The following is a 23,555-nucleotide window of genomic DNA, read 5'->3' as shown; positions in this document are numbered from 1 at the left end:
TCTCTTTCCCCTACCCCCCGCCCCCTTTCTCCCTGTGTCCCCGATTCTCGTATCTCCTGACTCCGTTTCTTCATATACAATGAGCTGAAGTATCATCGTTTTTTTTTTCCTTCTTTCAGCCTGCTTTCTGTTGTGTCCACTCGCTATCTTAACGTGGCACATCTTGCAGTAGTATTAAATCTATGATTCTAGCTTTCGTACATATTTTTTGTCCTTCCTGAGTATTTACTTTCAGAAAAAGTTTGTGTCTCCTTAAAGCAGCTTTCTTCTTTCAAGACGGCTTCTGCGAAAACATATACGGTAACGACTTTCCGTGTTATCGCAGGTCTCGTAAATTACATGTGTGCCGAACACGCGAAGAAGAGTTAAACCATTGAAGTTATATTCACTCGGGGCGAATTCACAAAGCTTTTCGTGAGTAAGATATATCATTGCCGTGGGACGTCCGCCTTCGCTAATAAAGACTTCCAGTGCCTCCATAAGCTGACAGCTGCTCTTACGAGCGGTGACAGCGTAAGAACGTTTTTGCGAACACGGGCCTTGGTTGGCTTCTGCCTCATACAATGGGTGTGGTCTGCGAGGCTGCGAGTAAGCTCAGTTTGGAAGTGTCGTTCAAATAATGCACACACGCAGGCCTTCTCGCAGAACGTGCAGAATGCGACTGCACGCAACTTTACGGTAACATCTTTGCTTCCTCTTTTCTTGGATTTCTGCGTGCCAGTTCTTCGATAAATGATTGCTTAAGAACTTATATTCTGGGGTTTTATGCGCCAAAACTACGATTTCAGTTGATTCCTGAGGTTGTTTCCCATGCGGTTAACTTCCCGGACAGATAGCAACATACAATAATAAACAAATTATATACGTTTCGGCTCTCCTTGACACCAATGACTCTTTCAACCTGGGAAGCTGCTTGAATAATCAATTGATCCTTTCTCCTGAACCATATCGTGATGACGCAATTCTTGAAACCTACTGAAAGTGAACACAGGCCAAATACAAAAAGCTCAATCCCGAAACAGTGCTACTTTCCAAGTGATGTGTTATGTGACGTATCATATTTACAAATAAAGGCAGGAAAACGACAATGAAACAAATTTAACCTATGCAATTTCGCTTGCCAGGTGGTGCCTATAGAACACCAAGAAATTCCGCGTATAATACGCAGCTTTGCTCCGAATATAGGCACGTCAATTTCGTATCATGAGCTATATCTGGAACAAAGCTTAGAAGCATGAAGCGGTGCTTCTTCTCTTTTTTTTTCTTTAACAGCTTTGTGGGGTTGGCTACCTTTCTCTCTTATTCATCAATGATCCACAGCGAGTTCGTGTTGCTTCTTTCGCGGCTGTACCTATGTACTTATGCAAAAGCAAGAATGGTTGATAGAACACGCTAATAGGTTGTAGATGACACCTGTGCGGACCGTCACTGCTCTATGAAATCTGCGGTTACCCGTCGTGGTTGCTAAGTAGCTTTGACGTTGCGCTGCTAAGTACAACATCGCGGGATCAAATCCCGGCCGCGGCGGCCGTCGCCGGGATTTGATCCCGCATGCCCCCATGATCCCACATGCCTTCATAATCCCGCATGCCCCCATGATCAAAATGCGGCATTTTGCGCAGTTCGATTAGTGCAAAATACAAGAACGTCCGTGTACCGTGCACAGGGTGCGCGCTAAAAGAACCCTGGTGATCAAAATTAATCCGAAATCCCCCACTACGGCATGCCCCATAATCAGATCGTGGTTCTGGCACGAAAAGAACCCAGAACTTGCACTCTTCTATCTGCATGGATCGCTCTTTTATAATGCGGCTAAATGGTGACAAATGCAAAAGCTCAAACTTGATCACTACACTGGGAAGCTGTGCTGTTCCTAAGAGTTAAGAGACCTCTACCGTTCGTTTCGCTAGCGTTTTCGGAGAGCGCCACTCCTGCCTCTGCCGAGAGAAAAACATCCAACCCGAACGGGTGCTTCAACTCTATACCGGCGAAGGCGGCAGTGGTTCATAGCCCCGGTCGGAAGTTGTGCACGCCGGCGTATGCGGGGCTTCGGTCGCCAGAGGGCGGAGGACGGGGGAGACGCCGACTATTTCGAGAGGCCAGGCGTCAAGTTCGGCCGTTTCCACGGGTCGACCCCGACTCGCTAGTGTATACGCACTCAAGAGTTGCGGAAGGCAAGCTGACTCTGTAAAGCCAACGAAAATGGGGAAGGGCTCTCAGCGCATTTAGAAGCTTCACTGGTGCGCCGGGCTCGTTTACGCGAGCCCGCTGGTGAACTCCGGTGGCTGAGGGAGGGAAGCTCGACGTGAACGGACGAATAGCAGGGGGTCGGAATAAGGGGCACCGCAGGACGCAAACACTGAGAGCTTCTGTGAACTCAGTCACAATCCGGCCACTTTGTTGTTGTCTCCACTCTAGACTCCAAGATGCAGGCATTCGAAGCATGCTGCTCCATGTTCCTTAGCACACGCACAATTGCGGCGTTTGTTTAGTCCCCTGCTAGGCACGCATGAGAGATGAATATACTGATTGCACAACTGTATTCACTACGCCACTGCTAGCGCGAGCATTCTTTTCTCTGACGGTGATTAACGGGCTTAACACGCAAAATGAAGAGGGAAGGAGGTGATAATAAAAAAAATCCTGCTATAGAAGCAGGGTTTAGGAGAAGCACGGCTCCGTCACTCTCATCCACAAAATAATTTCCTTGCCAAATTCACTGTAACCTTGTGCTCAGTATCCTCATCAAAGCTGGCCTGAACCCAGGTACTGAGGAGAAGCAGCAACGTCAACGACCATCATGGAGCTCCGAGGAAGAACAACCACCTCATGAGCGACACAGGCAGCGAGGACACCAATCTGTACTACTCTGCTTCAGAAGATGTGTCGGATGACGGTGACTACTTGACAGTCATACAGCAAAAAGGAAAGAAAAAAATCGTCACTGCTTCCTTGTCTTCAACAAGATTGACGGCGATGGCCAAGAACAATGACAAGGCTCGTATCATCCTATTCTTGCCCGAGACGCCGACGGTCGACCTGAATCTGCTAAACAGGCAAGCCATATCTGTCATACCAGAGGCTCTTGTTCCGAGTGAGATTACGGATGTGAGAATTAACGCCGTAAGAATATCCTAGCAGTCGATGTCAAGAACAGAGCAGCGCTGGATGTCTTGTGCACAATCCAAGTGCTAGGCACGATCGTGCAGCACAGTGCGTTGGCGGGCTAGTTGGTGCAGATCCATAAATACTCCAATATGATGCCAGTTGAGAGTAGAGCCTTGTCCTGTCGCCTTTCTTGTGTCCGTTGTGTTGCGCTAAACAAAGTATTGTTCGATATATGTTCGCAACATAATACCACAGGACAGCGATACATTATCAGGCGTCGTTTATGATGTCGATGAGCCAATCAACGACAAGGACCTGTCTATTTTGATTAAACCCGCCACAGCGGATGTAACTATTATTGAAATTCGTCACCTAGGAGAATCACGTTGTGTGAAGATAACTTTCAAGGGGGCAAGCTTGCCCTCACACGTGAAAGTAGGATTTTTTTGTCATCCAGTGCGATCCTTTGTTCCGAGACCACTTCAGTGCCGTAATTGTTTGAAGATCGGCCATGCCAACGGTATATGCAAAAATTCGGCTGTGTGCCATAAATGCTCAAAGCATCACCGCGCTGCTGCTTACCAAGCGACTGACTTCAGATGTGCCAATTGCCCTGGTCCCCAAGAAGCATCGTCGAAAGACGTCCCAAGACACAAGACAGAGCTGAAAGCCCTCAAACAAATGATGAGAGACAACTTGACGCATAGAGGGGCCGCCGCCAAAGAGCGACGGCGTCGTACCCGCCGCAGACGATCATCGTCAGCTAAAAATACTGATACCGTCATAAGAAACGCTACTTCCTGCAGCTGGTGCTCCCAAGGCGATCAGCCGCACTGACAGCACGGTGTCTAGTGACACAGTGCATACGTCCACGACAAACGCCTGACCTGCACTTTCGGCATCAAATCCTCCAACAGAACAAAGATCGATGCTGGACTCTATACCGACGCACCAATGACGGCATAGCTCAGGTGCAAGGTTAAAACAAGCAAGTAATCGAAATAATCAAGTCTCGAATGAAAGTCATTCCTGTGATGATAAATGACATGCTGACTCCATCTGCTCGGGGTACCCTGCAAGTGCTGAACGGTCTAGATCCGGTTTTTGAGAGCCTCGAATAGCAAGCACAATGGCTCTACCACCTCAGACCTTCTTCAGACAAGTCAAGGAAGTGTCCATTATGCAATGGAATGCCCGTGAAGTGAAATACCGTATTGCTGATTTCCGCCATTACTTTTTCGCCAATCGATGTTCCATTATTGTCTGTGAACCGAACCTACAGAAAGCCATTCGGCTCTAAGGATATGAACCTTACGTGTCATTGACTTGTAATGACGTTAGCAAGGTGATCATCTACAAACGCACGTACTGACTTATGTTGTTCATCCAGTACCGCCTTATGACAGTAATCAATATGTCTGTTTGATGTAAAAAAAGAAAAGCTTTCGTTTACTCTAGTGGGCGTTTACCTTTCTCAATCAAGTCGTTTCGATATACAGAGACTGAGTGACATCTTAGGCGCGACTCCTGGTCCATGGATTGTTGATGGGGATTTCAACACAAATCATTCACTTTGGGGAAGCAACAAGGTAAATTCCAAAGGAAGAAACCACTTGTCCTTTGCTTGCGACCATGACCTTCGCTGCCTAAAACCATGGCAGTCCCACGTTTCTGCGCGGCCGGACGTATAGCAGTTGTTTAGGCTTAGCTTTTGTCTCGCGATGCCTCACTCGCTGCGTTCATTGGTTCGAAAATATATAGAAACTCACGGAAGCGACTGCATTCCTACTTATCTGAAGATAAAAGGGCTAACCAAATCGATTTCATCAAAATTTCAACAAACAATCGATTGGTCCGTGTTTAATGCACTTATGGAAGAAGTGTACCACAAATCCTTTTCGTCCACACTGAAAATTCAGATCGCCAACGCCATGCAGTATGCTATGAGCTCATTTCGGTCAACAGAGAAATACACGGATTTCGAGGCGGAAATACAGAGCTTCTATGCTATTTACCGGCGAGCTAAGCGACGGTACAGACGGACTAAATCAGTTTACGACCTTAGAAAGGTCAGACGCATTCAAAAGAAAATTCAGCGTCGCATTGCTGCACTGCACAATCAACGCTGGAAATCTTTTTGTGAGTCGCTTGATTCGCGTAAACCTCTGCCGGTTGTCTGGAGAACAGTCCGTGGACTTCGAACAGCTCCTCAACAGCGCTGTCCATTTAAATCTCTAGCCCACCATCAAGGACGCCAAGAAGTCGACGTAGTCGACAATTACTGTGCCATGATCGCGGGCCCGACGTTCGAGCCTTGCACACATATTCCTATTGTCCCCCCTTGCTCCGGGGATCCTCGTATCGACTCTCCTTTCTCGATCGAAAAACTGGAGGCCGCACTCGCTGGGTGTAGGCGATCTTCGTCACCAGGACACGATGGCATCACATACTCTGCGCTCGCAAACCTTGGTCAAGGGGCCAGTTATGCACTTCTTGGCCTATACAACACATCATGGCGTGACGACTTGGTTCCTACGATGTGGAAATACAGTCGCCTTGTTCCACTCTTTAATCCAGGCCAATCTCCATAGTAATTGTCGTCTTACCGTCCAATAGCACTAGACAGCTGCGTCGGCAAGGTAATGGAGAGAATGATCCTTAAACGACTAGAATGGTAATTGGAATATTACGACGTCTATCAAGAGGTAATGGCTGGCTTTCGACGCGGACGCTCGTCAATAGATAGCGTTATTGATCTTGTAACGGATGTACAGCACCAGAAACACCTGAAACTAATTTCGGCGGCATTATTCCTCGATGTTAAATGTGCCTACAACAATGTAGATAATCATGCAATTCTGGACGCCTTAGAAGCTGTAGGGATTGGTGGACACATCGCTCGCTGAATATGCGACTATTTGAATGGAATATCTTTATTTTGACTGAAGACGGACCAATGCCGTCCAGCTATATATACCAGACGTGGTTTCATCACTGATACAGACTTGTCTCGGAGCCCTCACGTCTCGTACATGACAAAGATTTTGGCCCCCATTGTGGACCGTCTCGCGTTTCTCAGAGGGATCGAAGTCCTGGGGCGCAACTGCATCATCAATGTTGCAACTCTGTAAAACACTATTTTTGTGCTTCCTGCGGTACAGCTTACCTGTACTAGGAAATACTTGCAATACAAATATCCGCAAACGCCAGATGGTGCAAGCACAAGCACTCAGAACTTGTCTCGGTGTCCCAAAAACTACGTCATCGATTGCGACATTGGTCATTGCCAGAGACGCTCCTTTAACAGTCTACATTGATACAAGTGTCCTGAGAGCAGACATCCGACACGTTACTCGGTTTCCCTAACACCATCTTGCTCGCTTGCCAGCAAAAAGGTCACGTTCTACATTTGCCAAAAGTATTGTAAGGCATCAGTCCTACTTGCCCTCACAATCCATGCCTGCTACACGATTATCAGACCCATTGTGATGCTGCACCGGCAGCGAGTACAATTGACATTTCCGGTCATCAGAAAGAAAGCTGGAGCGCCGTTGCAAGCTTTGAAGTAAGCAACTTCAGATCACATTTACAACGTACACATGTTTCGGCAACATGTCTACACAGATGCGTCGGTAAAACTCAACAGCTCTGCTGCTGCAGTCGTCATCCCGGCAAAATCTGAAGAAATCAGGTCGAAGACTTCATGTGTTACCACCTCGACGGGTGCAGAACCTCCGGCAATCCGTGCTGCACTTGATTTGATTAAACGGGAATCACCGTCTTAAGTGATTTAAGGGCAGCCCTTCACCGCATACAAAGTCCAATGCATCACGGAACCATTGAACAACTGGCCTCAGAAATTCGAGAAATTTATCACCGCAGCCATGATAAGGGACAGAGCATAATCTTTCAATGGCTTCCAGGACAGTGGAACGTCAACGGGAATGACTACGCAGATAAAGCCGCGTCCCACAACTATGCTTGACCTATGCGGGAGCACCTTGTTCACTGTTCTTGTCTAAGGCTAGAAACGCTAGGCAGCGTAACTGCGATGTGATCAGTAAGAATCAAGAAAAAAGAAAAAAAAATGAATTCATTTTTACTACCTTTAAATAGTAAGGTGGCGTCAGAGTCATGATCAAAGGAGTTTCTGAGTTTTCTATATCCATTGTTCTCTACTTCGTTGCGAAACTGAATATAACATTTTGGTGGATTTTTAACGCTCAAGTTATTAAAGAATTCATGGCCACAGTCACAGGCTGAAGCAGGCCCTATTTCTCGTAAATGTTTCATGGAAGTAATTTGCTTTACAATAAACAGCAACACGCCGAGATATTGTAACGATTCTACAGCACTGCTGTTCCTTTTCGCGCCTCGTCAGTGGTCCGAGCGGTCTTCCGTCCACTTTACCACCGGGATCTGCCGGCCGTGAACGGTGAGCGATGGGAAATCAATAGAATAGAACGAAACAAGGTCTTGCATTATACCGGCCCTGGTGCCGAATTCACGAAGCTTTTCATTCGTAAGTGCTCTTTGCCATTGGATGGCCGCCTACGCTCATATGTCAAGCATCAGGCTCGTGCTTCGGATTTTCTACTTCTCTGGCGCTTAAGATCAACCGCTTCCTGTATTTATTTGTTTGTTTGTTTGTTTGTTTGTTTGTTTGTTTGTTTGTTTGTTTGTTTGTTTGTTTGTTTGTTTGTTTGTTTGTTTGTTTGTTTGTTTGTTTGCTTTCATACTCTCAATTGCGCGAAAGCTTCACGGAGAGGAGGGGCAAGGACGTATATGAGTATTATATATAGTGGCTGTCTTGTTAGTTCTTAACGTAACAAAAAATTAAATTGTGGGGTTTTATGTGCCATATCCCCGATCGTATTATTAGGCGCGCCGTAGTGGGGGACTCCAGAAATTTGGACCACCTGGGGATCTTTAACGTGTACCTAAACCTAAGTACACCGGTTTTTTCCACAAGTAAGAGATGGCAGTGATCTAGGAAGAGAGGTGGTTCCAGTCTACTCAGGTTCTTGGCGCAAATGAGTCCCTGTTAATGAGTGCAACAAAGGGATACTTTTTGTTAACAATTAATACGAGATGATACGTACTAGATACCCTACACGTGGACCTGAACCCTGCATCAATATTCAAACAGGTTTCAAAGACGCTTCAAAGACGCTCAAAGTTTCGCGTACGTCTGCGCGTTATCTGTGCGTTACATTTCAACACAACGCTTTCCTGCAAACTTAGCTTTTTGCTCGCAGGAACACTCCACTCGACCGCTGCGAAGGCCCTTATATATTCACGATCTCCTCTCGCAAGAGCAATAAACGCAGGCATCGGGTCGACGTGCTGCGACTGTGCTCGGATGATCTACCAAACTTCTCAGCTTTTTTTTTTTGCGCCTCGCTTTTGCTGCCTTCGCCTCTGAGGCCACGTAATGGCAGGACTTCGTGGCGCGCTCACCCGAAACAGCGGTCCTATAAAGTGCGCGGCCAGTGCTGGCCATTTCCGAAGTCGTCGCCTGGCTTGGATGCTCCGCAACTAGTCGGAGGGCCATCGCGGTGGGACCAGGAAATTGGCCTTTCTTGTATCAGGATAGCGCCGGCTGTCGCAGATATTCCTTTTTCTGCCTTATGCTTGCTTGATATGTGTGGAGTGCGGTTTCCAAATGTCGCTGGCTCGATTAACAGTCGCATATAAATATATAAGTGAACATATACGCCATAACTGTCGTCTTGCTTTCTTTTTGAATATATATATATATATATATATATATATATATATATATATATATATATATATATATATATATATATATATATATATATATATAAATTTATATTGTATCAGGTTTTATAGGGACGTGTCAGTCTTGTAGTATACTGTGCACATGCTATGTGTATAGCTGGTATATAAAATCTAACCACAGTATCCCGTTTTTCGGCGTAACAATTGATTCTCTTTTATTTCCTTGAAGAAAAAAAACGTTTTTACACTGAAAAAAATGGTAACACAGGATTCTCTAACACCGCATGCTAGATCTGCGCGTATTATCAGCCAAGCGCATAATTAGTTGCAGAAAACCATGAACATCAACTAGTAAACTGTTGACTTATGTGACAGACCGAAAGAATGAGACCAGCAAAAAAAATGACGACGAGGTCATTGCTACCGCACTTTCCGTTAAGGGTAACTGTAACTGTTGTTCATGGTCACGCTTATGTGACTGGCTCTAGCGAACAAACACATCAACACTCATATTTGTAGCAAAAACCTCACTCATGGTCACGTTCTGATCTTTCGCAGAACAGATTATTCTCGACGGGCCGCGGTTAGGTAGAAGTGCGGAGTCATTACCACTTTACTCTGAGTGGAGTGGAGTGTATATGACGCGAGCATCAAATCACCAGAAGTCCTAATGGGTTCCCGTAATGAGTGTCTACGAGGTAACAGTTTCTCATGCACTTCGTTGGCTCCCAGTTGTCAGCCTGAAAGGTATCCAGAATCAGGAGAAAAAAAAACGCCCCTCCATTAGTAGACTCTCATTACGAAGTTACAGAAATGAAGAAAATAGCGAAGAGAAATAAGCAGTGAACCAAGCAATGAAAATTATAATTTCATTTGCCGTGGTCGCGGAAATGAAGCTGATGCCGCCATCGCTCTCTTCCCACAGTATTCGTCAGCCGAACGTAACGTAACCGCAACGGCGCTTTGAGATACGGCGCTGGAATAGAAGTAAGGTTAGTGACAGAGTTTGTTAGCAGTCCCTAATATTGTATATCCCTGTGAACAAGGAGGAGGAGGAAATAACTTTACTGAGTCCTGAGTCCCAACCCTAAGGAGTATAGTGAATAAAAGTAGGATATTTTGCATTTTGGATGCACTGAGCGACACTGCTCAGAAAGCTTGCGCTGCGTTATGAAAGACCGCTATCCTCGGGCAATAGCCTCCTTAACACTCACTGCCATTTTATGTTATTTACACCGCATAGCCCACCCATCATGCTCACAACTTCCCCATTCCAAGAATATACGACAAGGAAACCGCATGCATCAACAGTTCTGTGAATATACATGCGCACAAGCGAGAGAAAGTACAATGATAACTGGAGAGGGTAGCCAAGAGAACGTTTTGGAATGCTGTCGTATGTGTGAAGTTTGAAGTTCAGTTTTTTTAACAATTCGGTACATTTAAAAGTTGTACATGAGTGGTAAGGATAACGAGGTAAAAGCTACTTTCCGGCAGCTTAACTGGCCCCGCCATCCCTTGAAAGCCCAAAGACAGCACAAAGCAACGGTGTAGGAGTTTACACGTCACACGTTTCATAAAAAATAGTGTAGACATCTAACGTTTACAAAGTTCTACATATCCACAACATAAACACCTACAAAATCTTAGAAAGTTTTTTAATGCATCATAAAAGATAAAGGGAGAGAGAGAGAAAATAAATACAGACATCTACCCACACACGAATTTGGAAACGTAGGCAACAGTGAGCTCCATGAAAGGAACAAACAGGAAGGTGGAGCTTTACGGCACCGTCAATAAACGAAATGCGGTCCATCTCTGTCCCTTTACTGCAATCAGCATGCACTCGGATAGACAGTATCACAAAAAAAAAATTAAAAAAAATAAACTGCAGCAACTTATGACTTAGAAACGTAGGTAATGTATTTTTCACTTGAAACCCCAATATTACATCTTTTTATTCAGTACTCTTCAGCAGCGCGCAAGTGGATGAAAGATTGACTAGAGAGAGGTGCACGATCGCTGGAGAATAATTCCTCCAATATCGACTATTTCTTAAACAGATTTTCTCGCATATTACCATCGCTTCATTCTCTCACTCACTCTCTCTCACTCTCTTATATATCTGCTCCGCGTAAGCAATGAATCAATTTGACTTGAATTAATTATTGACTTTTCATTAAGCCCTGAGGCAACATCGTGCAGTGAACGTTGTCGTATATGCGCTCGCGTCACCTCTCTCCCGTTCTATTTTCCCGATTTTCTTACCTTTCTCCCTCCCCTAGTGTACGGTAGCAAACCAGGAGCAGCCAGGTTTACATCCCTGCATTCCCTTTCTATCTCTCTTGTTCTTCGCACCGACATCAGATTTCAATTGACTGCACACCTATACCATACGTATTGCATCACAGATTCTTAGGTTTCATTAATTACCGAAACACGTTCTAGTCTAAGCACGTGAAAACGGTCAAGTTCAAGCTAGACAACTTCGTACACATGTTCAGATATGCTGCATAAGTGAAGTGGGGCCCATAACAGCGATCACTGCTCCAATTTTAAGTAGCACTTCTTGTAGACTGCCTACTGCCTACGATATAGTTTACCTATCATAGCAAACATTCGCCCTTCTTTCCTACGCATATTTGAAAGCTGACATCGCGAGTAGCATCGCGAATATGTCCGTCTGCTACGCTGCACGCCAACCAAAGGCACGATTTATGAAGAACGCGTCTGCCTAATAGAGGTTTACCGCTCCGCCGAAAGTCTACCTAGGGCCTATCTTTGGCTGTTGACCCACCCCGAACGTCACCCACTTTCAACGATTCAGATTTCGCGTCCAGAAATATCTTTTTCACAACCTCCATTACATCATGAGAGCGCCATTCCATCACGTTTTGCTCCAGCCAAAGTAGCGAGCGTCCCAGCATGGACTTTGTCAAGACCTCTGCTGCACCTCTCTATTCCGGGAGTTGCTAAAAAGTTAAGAATACCCTCATATGGCCTTAGAAAATTCGTCCTATCGCATATTTCTACAGTATATACCGCTTCCATGCACATATATATACTGACGGATCGGTGTCTCCGACTACTTCAATAGCTGCATTCGTAATACCAATCTGGAGGCTCTTTCCACTCGACCACCAAACTACATCATCGGCGACCGAAATTGTAGTGAATCATTCCATTTTATACCAATGGAACCACCTCAATACTGGACTATATGTTGTGACGCAATACAAGTACGTCAAGTGATTGATTCTGCCCTTGAACAAGAACCTTATCTGTTTGCTGAAGATGTCGTAAAACGACACGATTTCACCCTCAAACCTGGCCATCGAACAGCATATAAACAGATTCGTCAGCACTGTGGCTTATATGAAAGTGAGCTTGCCGGTGAAGAGGCAAAGATGGCTCGCTATAATGCCACCTCAGTGTCCATGCCGTTTTCTCGACCAGACACTAATTATCTAGCAGGGCAACCCTAGACAATACTGGGCGCTTACGACTCACCGTTATTGACGCCTTCACGCACTCGACCTGTACGTACAAGTAATATTACCGCTCACAATCAAAAGAAGTTATGCAAGCTTTAGTGTGGCGTTTACTCTACTATACTTGCGCCGTATTGGCCGTGCAAACAGTCCCGACTGCGAGGAGTTCGAGGTACACGGGACAACAGAACACGTCTTGTGCACCTGCCCGCTGTATGCTGTGCAAAGGCAATCATTGGTAGAGTTTTTTTTTTTAAGTTTACCAATTAACCTTTGTCTGAAAAGGCTCTATTGGGATCTTGGCCGGATTCTTGCCTGCGTGATGTCCTAAAGGCTATCATCAAGTTCTTGCACGAGAGCGGCCTAGATTTGACACTTTTGAACAGCCTTCGCCGTTAAGGCTCACTCAATACAATCCCCCCCTTAATCCTCATTATAAACACCTCTCTCTTATTTTACCTCCGTCTCCCTTCCCCAATGCCGAGTAGCAAGTCAGAACTATGACTGAGGCCGATCTCTCAGCTTATCTGTCATAATAAATGCATATCTTTCTATGTATTGTTTTTCGTCTATATAGAAAATTAAAGCTATAGTTCGTTTCTTTTCTTTTTCGTGCCTGCTGTGTCGTGGTATGATACACATCTTTATGAACACTAGAGCGTCTCTCTGTAAGCTTTAATGGCTCACTGACTTGGCTTCTTCTTGGCCTAACACAGTCGTGGTCCTGCTGACTGGCGAGAAGGAGGTGCGCACAATGCTGGAGCATGCACAGGATTTGGGCATGACGTCATCCGGCGAGTATGCCTTCCTCTACCCGGAGCTCTTCCAGGGCGAGGCTGCTGGGAACATTTCGTGGTCCAAGGGCGTCGGTAAGCTCACTTGGAGCATATTTCTTCACTTACCCGTCCCCATAAGTGGCAACGCTGGAGCGTTGAGACGTCGTGGCTAAGAGTCAGGCTCGCAAAGAGAGAGAGAGAGAGAGAGAGAGAAGGGAAGAAGGAAAGGCAGGGAGGTTAACGAGACTGAGTCCAGTTTGCTACCCGACACGTGAGGAGGGGAATGGGGAGTGAAAGAGAGAGAGAGAGAAAACGTGTCTAGTATGTAGAATGGCGCATAGAAGACACACGCTGCCCGAACGCAGTCAATGGAAATGAATTCACTCGGAGAACATGTACAAACGCTTTTACTGTCAGGAAGGCATCGCAGTCGTCGAAGACTTTACTTTCAAGACTAAAATGTCCTAAAAAATTTCACGCTTCGTTAGCACCTTCTAAAGCCAGTCGTCAGACAGGTCAAAACGATATCGTGAGTCTCGTAGGAGTCAAATTAGCGGAAGTGCACTCTACAATTACTTGCGTTCTTATTATAACCACTTAAAGAACCTGCAGTCTCTGTGACACGAAATGGTGACATGTCTCGAAGAGTGCATCTTCTTCGAGTGGATAATTCCTACTCTTTGGTACTACAAAATATACGGGGAACCGTTGAAAAGCAGGGACTGGGAGTAAAGCACACATAAGTATACATCAGATTGCTAATTGAGCCTTTGCATGTCTATATTGTTAAGTGATATGAGAGCATTTTTAAGTGATATATACACCTCCTGTCAGTGGACGGCACCCCGGAATTAAAGGAAAAGAAAAATGTTAACAGTAAGTTATCACTTACATACCAAGATTTTTTCTTTCTTTTTGTTTCTTAGTATTCTTTCTGACAAATGCTAGGCCACAAGCCGACGAGCATGACATAAATATCATAATTCGTCCCGCAAGAAAGGCGCATTCTCAAAGTTTATATTTTATCGCTCGAAGCCTTGCTATCAGTTAGTCGTTCAAGCAACAATATGTGGAAGAAGTAGATGGTCACCTAGCATGTAATGTGCAATACAGCTTCTCTGCATATTACATCATTGTTTTCCCACTTTGACTTGCACAGATGACCCGCAGCGGCGCGCGCGGCTTCGGGAAGCGTTCGAGTCACTGATGATTATCAGCCTGAATCAGCCAGTGTCGGACGAGTACATGCGCTTCTCCAACGAGGTGAAGCACCGCGCACGCACGCAGTATCAATTTCCTCACTACATGGAACGTGTGGTAAGTTGCCACGGAATAGACGTAGTAGTTGCAGAGTTGCCAAAAATGCGAGTGAAAATATGTCGAGTGGAAAAAAAGAAGGGCATGTGTGCGTGTGTGTGTGTTGACGTTTGAGCTTGCGTTTACTTACTAACCAAGCACTACGTATGCCCCTAGCAAGTCATTTTAAGAAATATTGACTTGTGTGTCGATCACGTATCCTTCTATGAAGCCAACTGATTTACTTTGAGTTAGAGCAAGCATGATTCACTTTCTCGTGATGCATAAGTTCGCCCTTACGATCCATGCACCCATAGTTGTGGTATCTGGTCGGCTTTCGGACTAAGCCACAAGGTCGGCTGGAAAGGTTGAGTTTATCTGCTCAGTACAATGCCAGACAAGTGGAGGCGCGGGTGAATGACCAGAGGATTCCGGTGGCATTGAATGTGACGGCAAGCAAACCCGACACACTCTCGATTACTGAAAAGCCGTAAATGCATCACGGCAGCTGTAAGTACAACGCGGATCGTTCGGAGCTGAAGCTCTTCGCAGTGGACGGGCCTTCTAAGGGATAGGATCAATGGAAAGTAATCAGTGTCTTGCAGAATAGTTGGTGTGTGAAGAGTCTCATGAAAGAGTTGGAGGACACATGAAGTGAAAGTGTGAATACGAGATTGTCAAGAAACCGGGGTTTTAGGCCTAAGTCTTGTTTACCCCACAACTCTGGTTTTCCACACGAAGGTGTCACACAAAGCTGATGATGCCTTGCCTGTAGCTGCGAAACCATGATATAAGTCATGGCGATAGGCATTGCCTGACTAAGCACACTGGCATCAATGATTGACCTAAGTAAGCTAGTCCATCGAGATGAAGGCTGTCATTGACGGGAACGGCTGCGGATTTGAGCCCCAAATGCGGACGTGTAGGTTAAAGAAGGTAGCCAGTTGTTACGTCATAGTAAACGTTAAGCTAAAATTAAATTCTGAGATTCTGCGACTCAAAACCATGATATGCCTATGAGGAACGCCGTAGTGGTGCACTCCGAATTCATTTTCACAATGTAGAGTTCTTCAACGTGCACATAATGCAAGACACATGGGTGTCTTTGCATTTCATTTCCATCGAAATGCTTCCATCGCGGCCGGGATTTGATGCCGCGACCTTGGGCTTAGTAGTGCGATATCAAAGCCACTACACCACCGCGGCAGGTCATAGTAAACTTTACAGCTGCTCATTCACTGTTATCATCGGGTAACAGAAGGTTGGGGTAGATGCGTAGAGTAATAATGCACTAGGACAGCGTATACCGTCGACTATCGTTCATTTCCACATTGTCCTATACTTATGACGTACCAGAGTTACTCTTAGCTGTTATTTTCATAGTTCATAGCGCAGTACTTGTCTTCCCTTCTATCTTTTCTCATCACCTAACTTTCAACACCACAGGCAAGTACGAGCACAAGGCGATGTTTAAGTTGCTCAGGGCCGTAGGTAAATTGCTGTTCATTAGATGGCATGGCCTACGACTTCCACTGTAACTCATTCTTACTTTCCTGATGATGTTAAGCACAGCGTCACGTAGTAACCACTACTTCGCCACAGTGGTTCCTGGCAGCTTGAAAACTCTTCCGGGAGCTTCACTCTCACACGCACAGTTTACAAAGACGCTGTCGCATAAATTTAGACATTTGCTCTTCCGCAACAACCTTACGCTGGCTACCTCGTCGTAAGTGGCCGAAAGGCAGCGAAGGAAAAAAAAAACACTCGCCTTGCCGCTGCTTCCTTTTAAACTTTCCGAGAGGAGGCGTATATAAATACAAGCGGCAAGTGTGGACACTCGGAACGACTGCTCCCTCGTATCTATTGCTCAAGGAAAAGCAAACACTTCCTTCGAGGATTCTGCTGCTCTAGCAGTGCTAACCCTGTCCCGCTGAACATTTAGACTGGCCATTTCAAGCCAGTTTCCAAAAGAGTACCAAGCGCTCCCAACTACTTTTGTTTTCCTTTCGGCGCAGCACAAGTGGCTGCACGTGACTGGCGCTCACTTTGACGCCCATTGTAGAACTGCAGAAATAAAAACCGCCAACATAGACACTCTCTCCACTTGTCCCGTCTAGCCTCCACAAGAGGAATTTCTTCCCTGCGTTCTCCCGTACCGAACCGAATAATCACGTGACGAATACGTCACGGGCCCCGCCTTCTTCTGCTGCCTTTCTTTTTTCCCACTCCTGCATTTTAATTGAGCGGCGCATTTCCGGTGACGGTCTCGCGCACGAGCTGTTGCGTCGGTCCCGTCTCTCGCAGCAAACGAATTGGCGCGCTCTGCAAGAGAACACCTGATTAGCGGTATATGTCAGTGCCGCAATCACGAACACCAAGGAGCCCGCGAGAGGATGAAAGAACATGATCGCGCCGCTGTAGCACGGTACTGCACGATTGTAGGGCGACTGTGCGACTTGGGAACGAACAGACGAAAGGGAACTACATCTCTCTCGCTACTGTACGCGGTAAATCAAGAAGACGTAGACATTCGTTTTGTATGTTTTATTATTTGTCTAAGCTATAATTTATCTAATGAAACAAAATACTAAACGAAAAGGTGACAGTCACTTTAGCCAATGCTAAAGAGGATGAGGGCGAAAGCCTCCGCGCTCACGAGACATTCATTAAATTACTCGACATTCTCATTCGAATGCGTTGTTGCTTCATATTACTTGTTTTCTCCCTCCAAAGGTCGTGGATTCGAGTGTCTTAATTAACTGTAGCTTAACTATTTGTACCTTAATTAGCGCCGCCATAATTCACATCAAAGGTCGTGGTTCAAGTGCCTTAATTACCTATATCTTAATAAACTGTACCTTAATTCACTCCGCCTATATCACACAAATGTTCGTGGGTTCGACTCCCAGCAAAGGGCGATTGTTCTACTACCACCAAACCTCCGACCTCGCTGCAATGCGCTGCCTAAGTTAGCTATGAATTCACACCAACTCACTCAGCTATCAGTCAATTTATTATGCACAGAGAAAAATGCGACGGCCAGTATAAGGACAGAGGTCAATGCCTTGGCTATAGTTTGCGAAGCTGACATGGTCGTGCGCTTTTTGCAGTCATATTCAATTAATCTCACGCTTAGAACGTTTGTTGAAGACTTGAGAGAAAAAAAAGAGAGGACAATAATCTGAGCCCCTCCACATGTACCGAAATGTTCCAAGAAGCACTGAAATGTGTTATATTCAGACAGGCTCAAGGAATCGTGGGGAAAATGTTTAAAAGTGTATTTTTGAAGGGGAGGCGGAGGGGGGGGGGGGAGAAGGAGGTATTTGTCGGTTCTAGGCCTTAGTACTTCGTGGCGTACGCAGTACGAAAGCACCAGCGCAACATTTTATCGGCAAGCAGAACTCATGCCCCCTCCCCTCTCACCCCTCAGGGTGTTTATAATATGAAAGAAATCGTTCCACTCTATGCAGGTTGAGCAAGTTATTCATTGAAGAATGTGTATTTTGATAAATTCCTTCTATTGCAGGTAAATTACTTCACGGCCAGCTTTCACGATGCCGTCGTCATGCTCTGCAAGGCCATAAACGAAACCGTGACCATTGGCCTCAACCCTCACGACGGAGAAAACCTGGTGAACAAAATGCGAAACGCGAGCATAAACGGTGAGCACAGTTTGGAACCCTACATAATGGAGGTGCGAACAGCAAGCAGGTTCATGCTGTTTCTTCTTAGCACTTTTTGTCTATAGTCTCACAAGTGTTGATTTACACTGCAGCAGGCGGTGGCCTTGACGCCCTAAGCGACGTGCAGTCGGAAATTTGGTTCTTGTCGATTATATGCAACGCTTGCCAGAAGCCGTATGAACGACGTTTTTTCATAAGCATTTCTTATTCTGAAATACTAGGTCACCTAACGATGTTCCCATTAATTGCACATATTCTCTTCTTCCCACTCTTATCCATACAACAAAGCTCACCTGCAACCTGGGGCACGAAAGAACTTTGTCTGGGTCATGCTTCCTACGCAAAGTGCTAACAAGACGATCTTTCGAATATTTGCAGTTTGGAGCATTGTCCACATTGTTCAAAACTAAAGCATCAATTTTATCGTAATAAAAAAAAAGAAACGAAACTAGTTGGCCTGCTCGAAATTCAAATACGAAATAGAAGTGAGTCGTGCAGACAAGACACAAGAGTAGAAAAGTGGACAACACGAACGCCGGCGTTCGTGTTGTTCACTTCTCTACTCTTGTGTCCTGTCTGCACGCCTCACTTCTATTTTGCATAATGAATCCATACCAACTAGCTCAGCTTTCTGTCGTTCAAATACGAACACGCCCGAGTTGCAGTCACAACTAAAGCACGTGGAAGCTCTACCAACTAGCAACAATTGCGCATTAAAATTAGAAGGCTTGTAGGCAGTTGTACTTTTTTTTCTTAGGAAACTTGCCACAACTCATATATACCAAAATTTTACAAAAGGCATCAAGTAAAGGCATGCAGCCCTGTTTGGTGCAGGCACTATTGCAGTGAATTAGCGCACTTGTCCGTTATCCAGCGTGTAACGCAATCTGCCACATTTGGCCTTAGTCTAGCTTAACTGGGCATCTTGCGCCTAATATCCTTAGTACCAGAGCGCAGCCACAAGAGGTAGAAATCTTTCGCCGTGTACACAGGTGCCGGGCATTTACTGGGTGAAGCACTGACACATTGTGTTTGACAGCGTGTCAGTGTTGTCAGCTTTAACCACGACCTCTCGCTGCAATTCGTCGCACATAACCTGCGGCCAAGCGTGCAAATTTATTTAGCGGCGAGATACTCACTGTCACCTACACTGTCACAAAGTACATCAAAGGTGACAAAAGAAATGAGGGCAGAGAAAGATGACAAAATAAAATAATAAAGGGCCCTTAATTAGTACATGCTTGGCTCCGCTAACTTTTTTGGTGACGCTGAAGTATAATTTAGCGTAACGTGCTCAAGGGCATGCTTGTTGATTTGTTTGTGTGTTCCTGTCTTTTTGTTCTGGTGTCGCGCTCAACCATGTTATGTGATAAGCGGTGCGCGTAATGAAAGCCTAAAGTGAGTGAGTGGTGAAGCCTTTTTATTTCGATACTAAATAAACTATTGAAAAAAAAGTATTATAATGAAACTAAAGATGTCATAAATCTTGCTTTTCGCCACTACCAGGGGTCTCGGGCCGAGTAGTAATTGACATGAACGGAGATCGAGTCGCCGACTATGCTCTCCTGGACCAAGTGGACCCTTCAACGGGGCATTTCGATGTAAGGATATTGCACTTTTAGTGCGACCCTTACACACCAATTCAATGCAACTTTCCTTGCCTTATTTTTCGCACGCATACTCCTACTTCCGCGAAGTACGCTATTCAAGGCGAAATCCTTCATTGTTTATACTATGGCGCACCTGCTAATTTAGTTTTTCAGAAGATAAACGGTAGTACGGACGCTTGTGTTCTCTGTACAAATATATTCATAGCCTTCTTAAGCCTGTTTTCTAGTTGTTTTTATTTTGGATGATTTCTAGTATGCGCCAACGAGTTCTGTTTTCTTTTTTTAATAGCAATTTCTAGTCCTATGAAAGAAGATGACAGCTTCTAGCCATGCCTTCAATTTGCTTCCGGAAAAACGCATGCAACAACACGCAGGTTGTACTACAATATTTCGGAGCCAACCAAAGCTACCAAGCGGTGAATGCCATTCACTGGCCAGGGAAGGGTCCACCAGTGGATGTCCCATTTTGCGGCTTTGACGGCAAGGACCCAAAGTGCTTAAAAACTGGTAAGACGTGCCTTTTCTTGCGGCACTTGCAATTCTTACTTGGAATTCCAATGTCCCATGAACATCTATAATGTCTTTCTAATTTCAGAGGACTTTCCCTTTTTTGAAACTGTGATCATATCTGCATTGGTGTTCCTGGTCATCATACTCATCTGCGCATTTCTCATTTATCGGTAAGTCCGCTGTCCAGGAAAATGAGGTGTTCGCCGGATGAGTTGGCAACTTTCAAATTTCAGTAGCCACCAGTAGTGCATCTCCAATACATAGTTCAATACGTCAGAGGTACTCACAATAGGAACGTTTAGCTTCGGAAAACAATCAATCTAATAATTCGAATGCATGCGACACGATGAAAAAATTTGGAGGATGCTTAAGCTTTGCTTTAAGAGTGGAACGCGAAAGCACTCAAAGATCCCTGACTGATTCTCACATTTCCTGGCAACTGCAGCTTAAGTAATCTTTACGTTTACCGGGAAATGCTCGCGGCGAAGGCTAAGCACGAAGGCGAGCTTTCTGGTAGAAACGATTTCGCTTGCGTGGGCCGATTCATGAAATACTGCACAACCACGCCAAGAAAATTACATAATTTTCAGGTTTCTGTTATTGTTTCGCAGTTTTAATTTTCAGTCTGAGATGATTTAACATACAAGGCACGCACTGTCGGTGTTTTGTTTCATGACATTTCTTCGTGGGCTATGAGCAAAACGAGAACAAGGTAAAAGCGGCAGCCAACTTTTCGACAAGCGGACTTGTCTTTCTCAAGGCGACATATGCTTTCCTTGGCGCAGTACATATCGGTAGGGTTCTTCTAAAGGGAAGAGTAGGTTAGGCGGGTGGGTACGGCAACGACCGAAGTTGTGTTAGTGACAATGGTGTAGAACTGAGAATAAAAGAGTGCCGTGCACAACGCCGATGACACGACCGTGTGTCAGCCAGCGTGTGAACGGTCGTGTGCACAGCACCCTCTCTTACCTGCTTCGGCGGTGGTCGGGGGTTGTCCTGTCTCTGAAATGGGTAATAGAAGGAGCGGCAGAAAAAGGTGATCGTGAGAAAGACTAGAAAGAAAATTACTGAAATGGGAATTATTTCGGTCCATTTGCCTATGTACGCGCTGTAAGTGAAGTTTACGATGGAATACCAACTGGTCCTTACCCAAACCCTGCTTCTACACCCTCGCCGCTAACCCACCTTCGGTCGCTGCCTCACCCACCCGTCTTACCACTTTAGAAGAACCCTACCAATATAACTGTGCCCGAGGAAAGCATATGTCGCCTTGAAAAAGACAAGTGCACTTGTCGAAACGTTGGCTGCCCCTTTTACCTTGTTGTCGTTTTGCTTATCGTCTTGAATTTCCATCCCTCGCCTTCCCCGTGTTTTCCCTTGTTTGTGAGCTGTCACTGCCAAAATTCCGAGGAAGAACTTTGTCAAGAATGCGAGACGAGGTATCAGCAACGTTAGTGATATGTGGCAATATATTCCGCATATACCGCATGTCATATAGCAAGGCGCGGCACATACATATAACTAAATATATACTACAGTTTTCTCTTACAGGACGCCAACGCCGGCTACAACGCCGACATCGGATTTTCTGTGACACGGGGCCCTTAACGCTATCACGTCACTATATTGTTTACAGCTCATAACGCCCGGTTTCATTCAAGCTAAAATAAAATTCTGGTGTTTTAGGTGCCAAAAGCACGATCTGATTATGAGGCACACCGTAGCATTCCGGATTATTCTGACCACCTGGGGTTCCTTAAGGTACCCCCAATGCAAAGGACACGGGCGTTTTTTTTTTTAGTCTCAGCGACTTATCTCTCTCTCTCTCTCTCTCTCTCTCTCTCACACACACACACACACACACACACACACGCACACACACACACACACACACACACACACACACACACACACACACACACACACACACACACACACACACACACACACACACACAAGGTGTCTTAATCGGAGCTATGTCATTTTACTCTCATTTATTATAAAATGTGGCCGAGCACAATGATGGCAGCAGCAGCAGCAGCAGCAAACGACTTTATTGTGGTCCTGAGGAGCTAAGCGGGGGCCTGCAGGTCCCTACCCAGCCGCTGGCTAGTCCCATGTCGGAACAGAGAGGCCATGCCTCTCCGCTCGTTCACGGGCCCTCTGGACAGCCAGGAGCTGGACGTCCTGTCTCGGGTCTGTGATGGCCTTCGTCCAGTCTTCTGTATTAAAATCCTGCAACACAGGGCACTGCCAGAGCATGTGGTTTAGTGAGCTAAATTCTGTGCCGCAATCTGGGCAGAGTGGATCGATGTCCGGGTGGAGCTTGTTCAAAAAGCCCCTAGAGGGGTAGGACCCCGTCTGGAGCATGCGAAGCGTGCTAGCTTGTGGCCTGTTGAGCTTATGATGGGGGAAAGGAAAACTCTGCCTATTCCCTCTGTAATGAGAGGTGATTTCCTGAAAGGTAACCAGTGGATCACTGTGGACGAGCTCTCCCGAACTCACCCGAGACACCATCCCGTCGCGGCATACGAAACCTCGCGCACGGTCGTGGGCTATCTCATTGGGGTTCAGGTGACCCGGTAATACGTCTGGTCCCATGTGAGCTGGGAACCAGACTATGTGGTGAACAGTGTCAGAGGGGTGTTTACCGTTTAGAATCCTGGCTGCTTCTTTGGCTATCAATCCCGATGCGAATGCTCTAACAGCTGCTCGGGAGTCCGTGTACACCGTAGTGTGTTTTGAGTCAAGTAATGCGAGAGCTATAGCAGCCTGTTCCGCCACATCGACCGAGGAGGTTTTCAGCGAGGCTGCCGAGAGGAGTTCTCCCCTGTCATTGACTACGGCTACGGAGAACTTGTTGGCACTGGCGTGTCGCGCCGCGTCAACAAAGGTCTCCGTTCCGGATATGTTCTTTAAGAAAGCTCTAGCCCTCGCTAACCTTCGACCTTTATTGTGTTGGGGGTGGACATTTCTTGGAAAAGGGTCTACAATAAAGGAGTTCCTTGTCTGAATATCAAGTTGCGTGATATTTTCCTGATTGAAGCTAGGACGGAGGCCGGCCGCATCCAGAAGTCTTCTGCCTGCTTTGGAGTTTGATAATCTAATAATTTGTGCTGATCTTTGTGCTTCTATTAATTCCGAAGTTGTGTTGTGTACTCCCAATGTCATGAGTTTCTCTGTGCTAGCCGTGATTGGCACGCCGATCACCTTTTTGATACTTTTGCGCATAAGCGTGTCTAATTTATCCATTTCTGTTTTCGTCCAATTGAGGGCTGCGACTATGTAAATGACATGGCTGATGAGGAAAGCGTGGTGAGCCCTAAGGAGTATATC

General features: G+C 45.8%; 1 protein-coding gene across 5 annotated transcripts in view; it reads left to right on the top strand.

The window, feature by feature from the left end:
- Positions 1-23,555, top strand: part of LOC135909752 (atrial natriuretic peptide receptor 1-like) — a 102,895-nt gene that overhangs the window by 27,569 nt on the left and 51,771 nt on the right. For all 5 annotated transcript variants that reach the window (XR_010566778.1, XM_065441817.1, XM_065441818.1 and 2 more), the window contains exons 2-7: positions 13,061-13,213; positions 14,280-14,437; positions 17,943-18,078; positions 19,606-19,700; positions 20,084-20,216; positions 20,305-20,389. Coding sequence is in view for 4 of the 5 variants with exons in the window: in XM_065441817.1 (XP_065297889.1) it covers positions 13,061-13,213; positions 14,280-14,437; positions 17,943-18,078; positions 19,606-19,700; positions 20,084-20,216; positions 20,305-20,389 (760 nt within the window). In the remaining variant the exon portion in view is untranslated. The remainder of the gene's footprint in view (positions 1-13,060; positions 13,214-14,279; positions 14,438-17,942; positions 18,079-19,605; positions 19,701-20,083; positions 20,217-20,304; positions 20,390-23,555) is intronic.

Source organism: Dermacentor albipictus, chromosome 4 (assembly GCF_038994185.2).
Source record: "Dermacentor albipictus isolate Rhodes 1998 colony chromosome 4, USDA_Dalb.pri_finalv2, whole genome shotgun sequence".
In the NCBI taxonomy this organism is placed as follows: Eukaryota; Metazoa; Arthropoda; class Arachnida; order Ixodida; family Ixodidae; genus Dermacentor; species Dermacentor albipictus.
The sequence above is the reverse complement of the archived record's forward strand: the minus strand, read 5'-3'. Positions and strand labels throughout refer to the sequence as shown.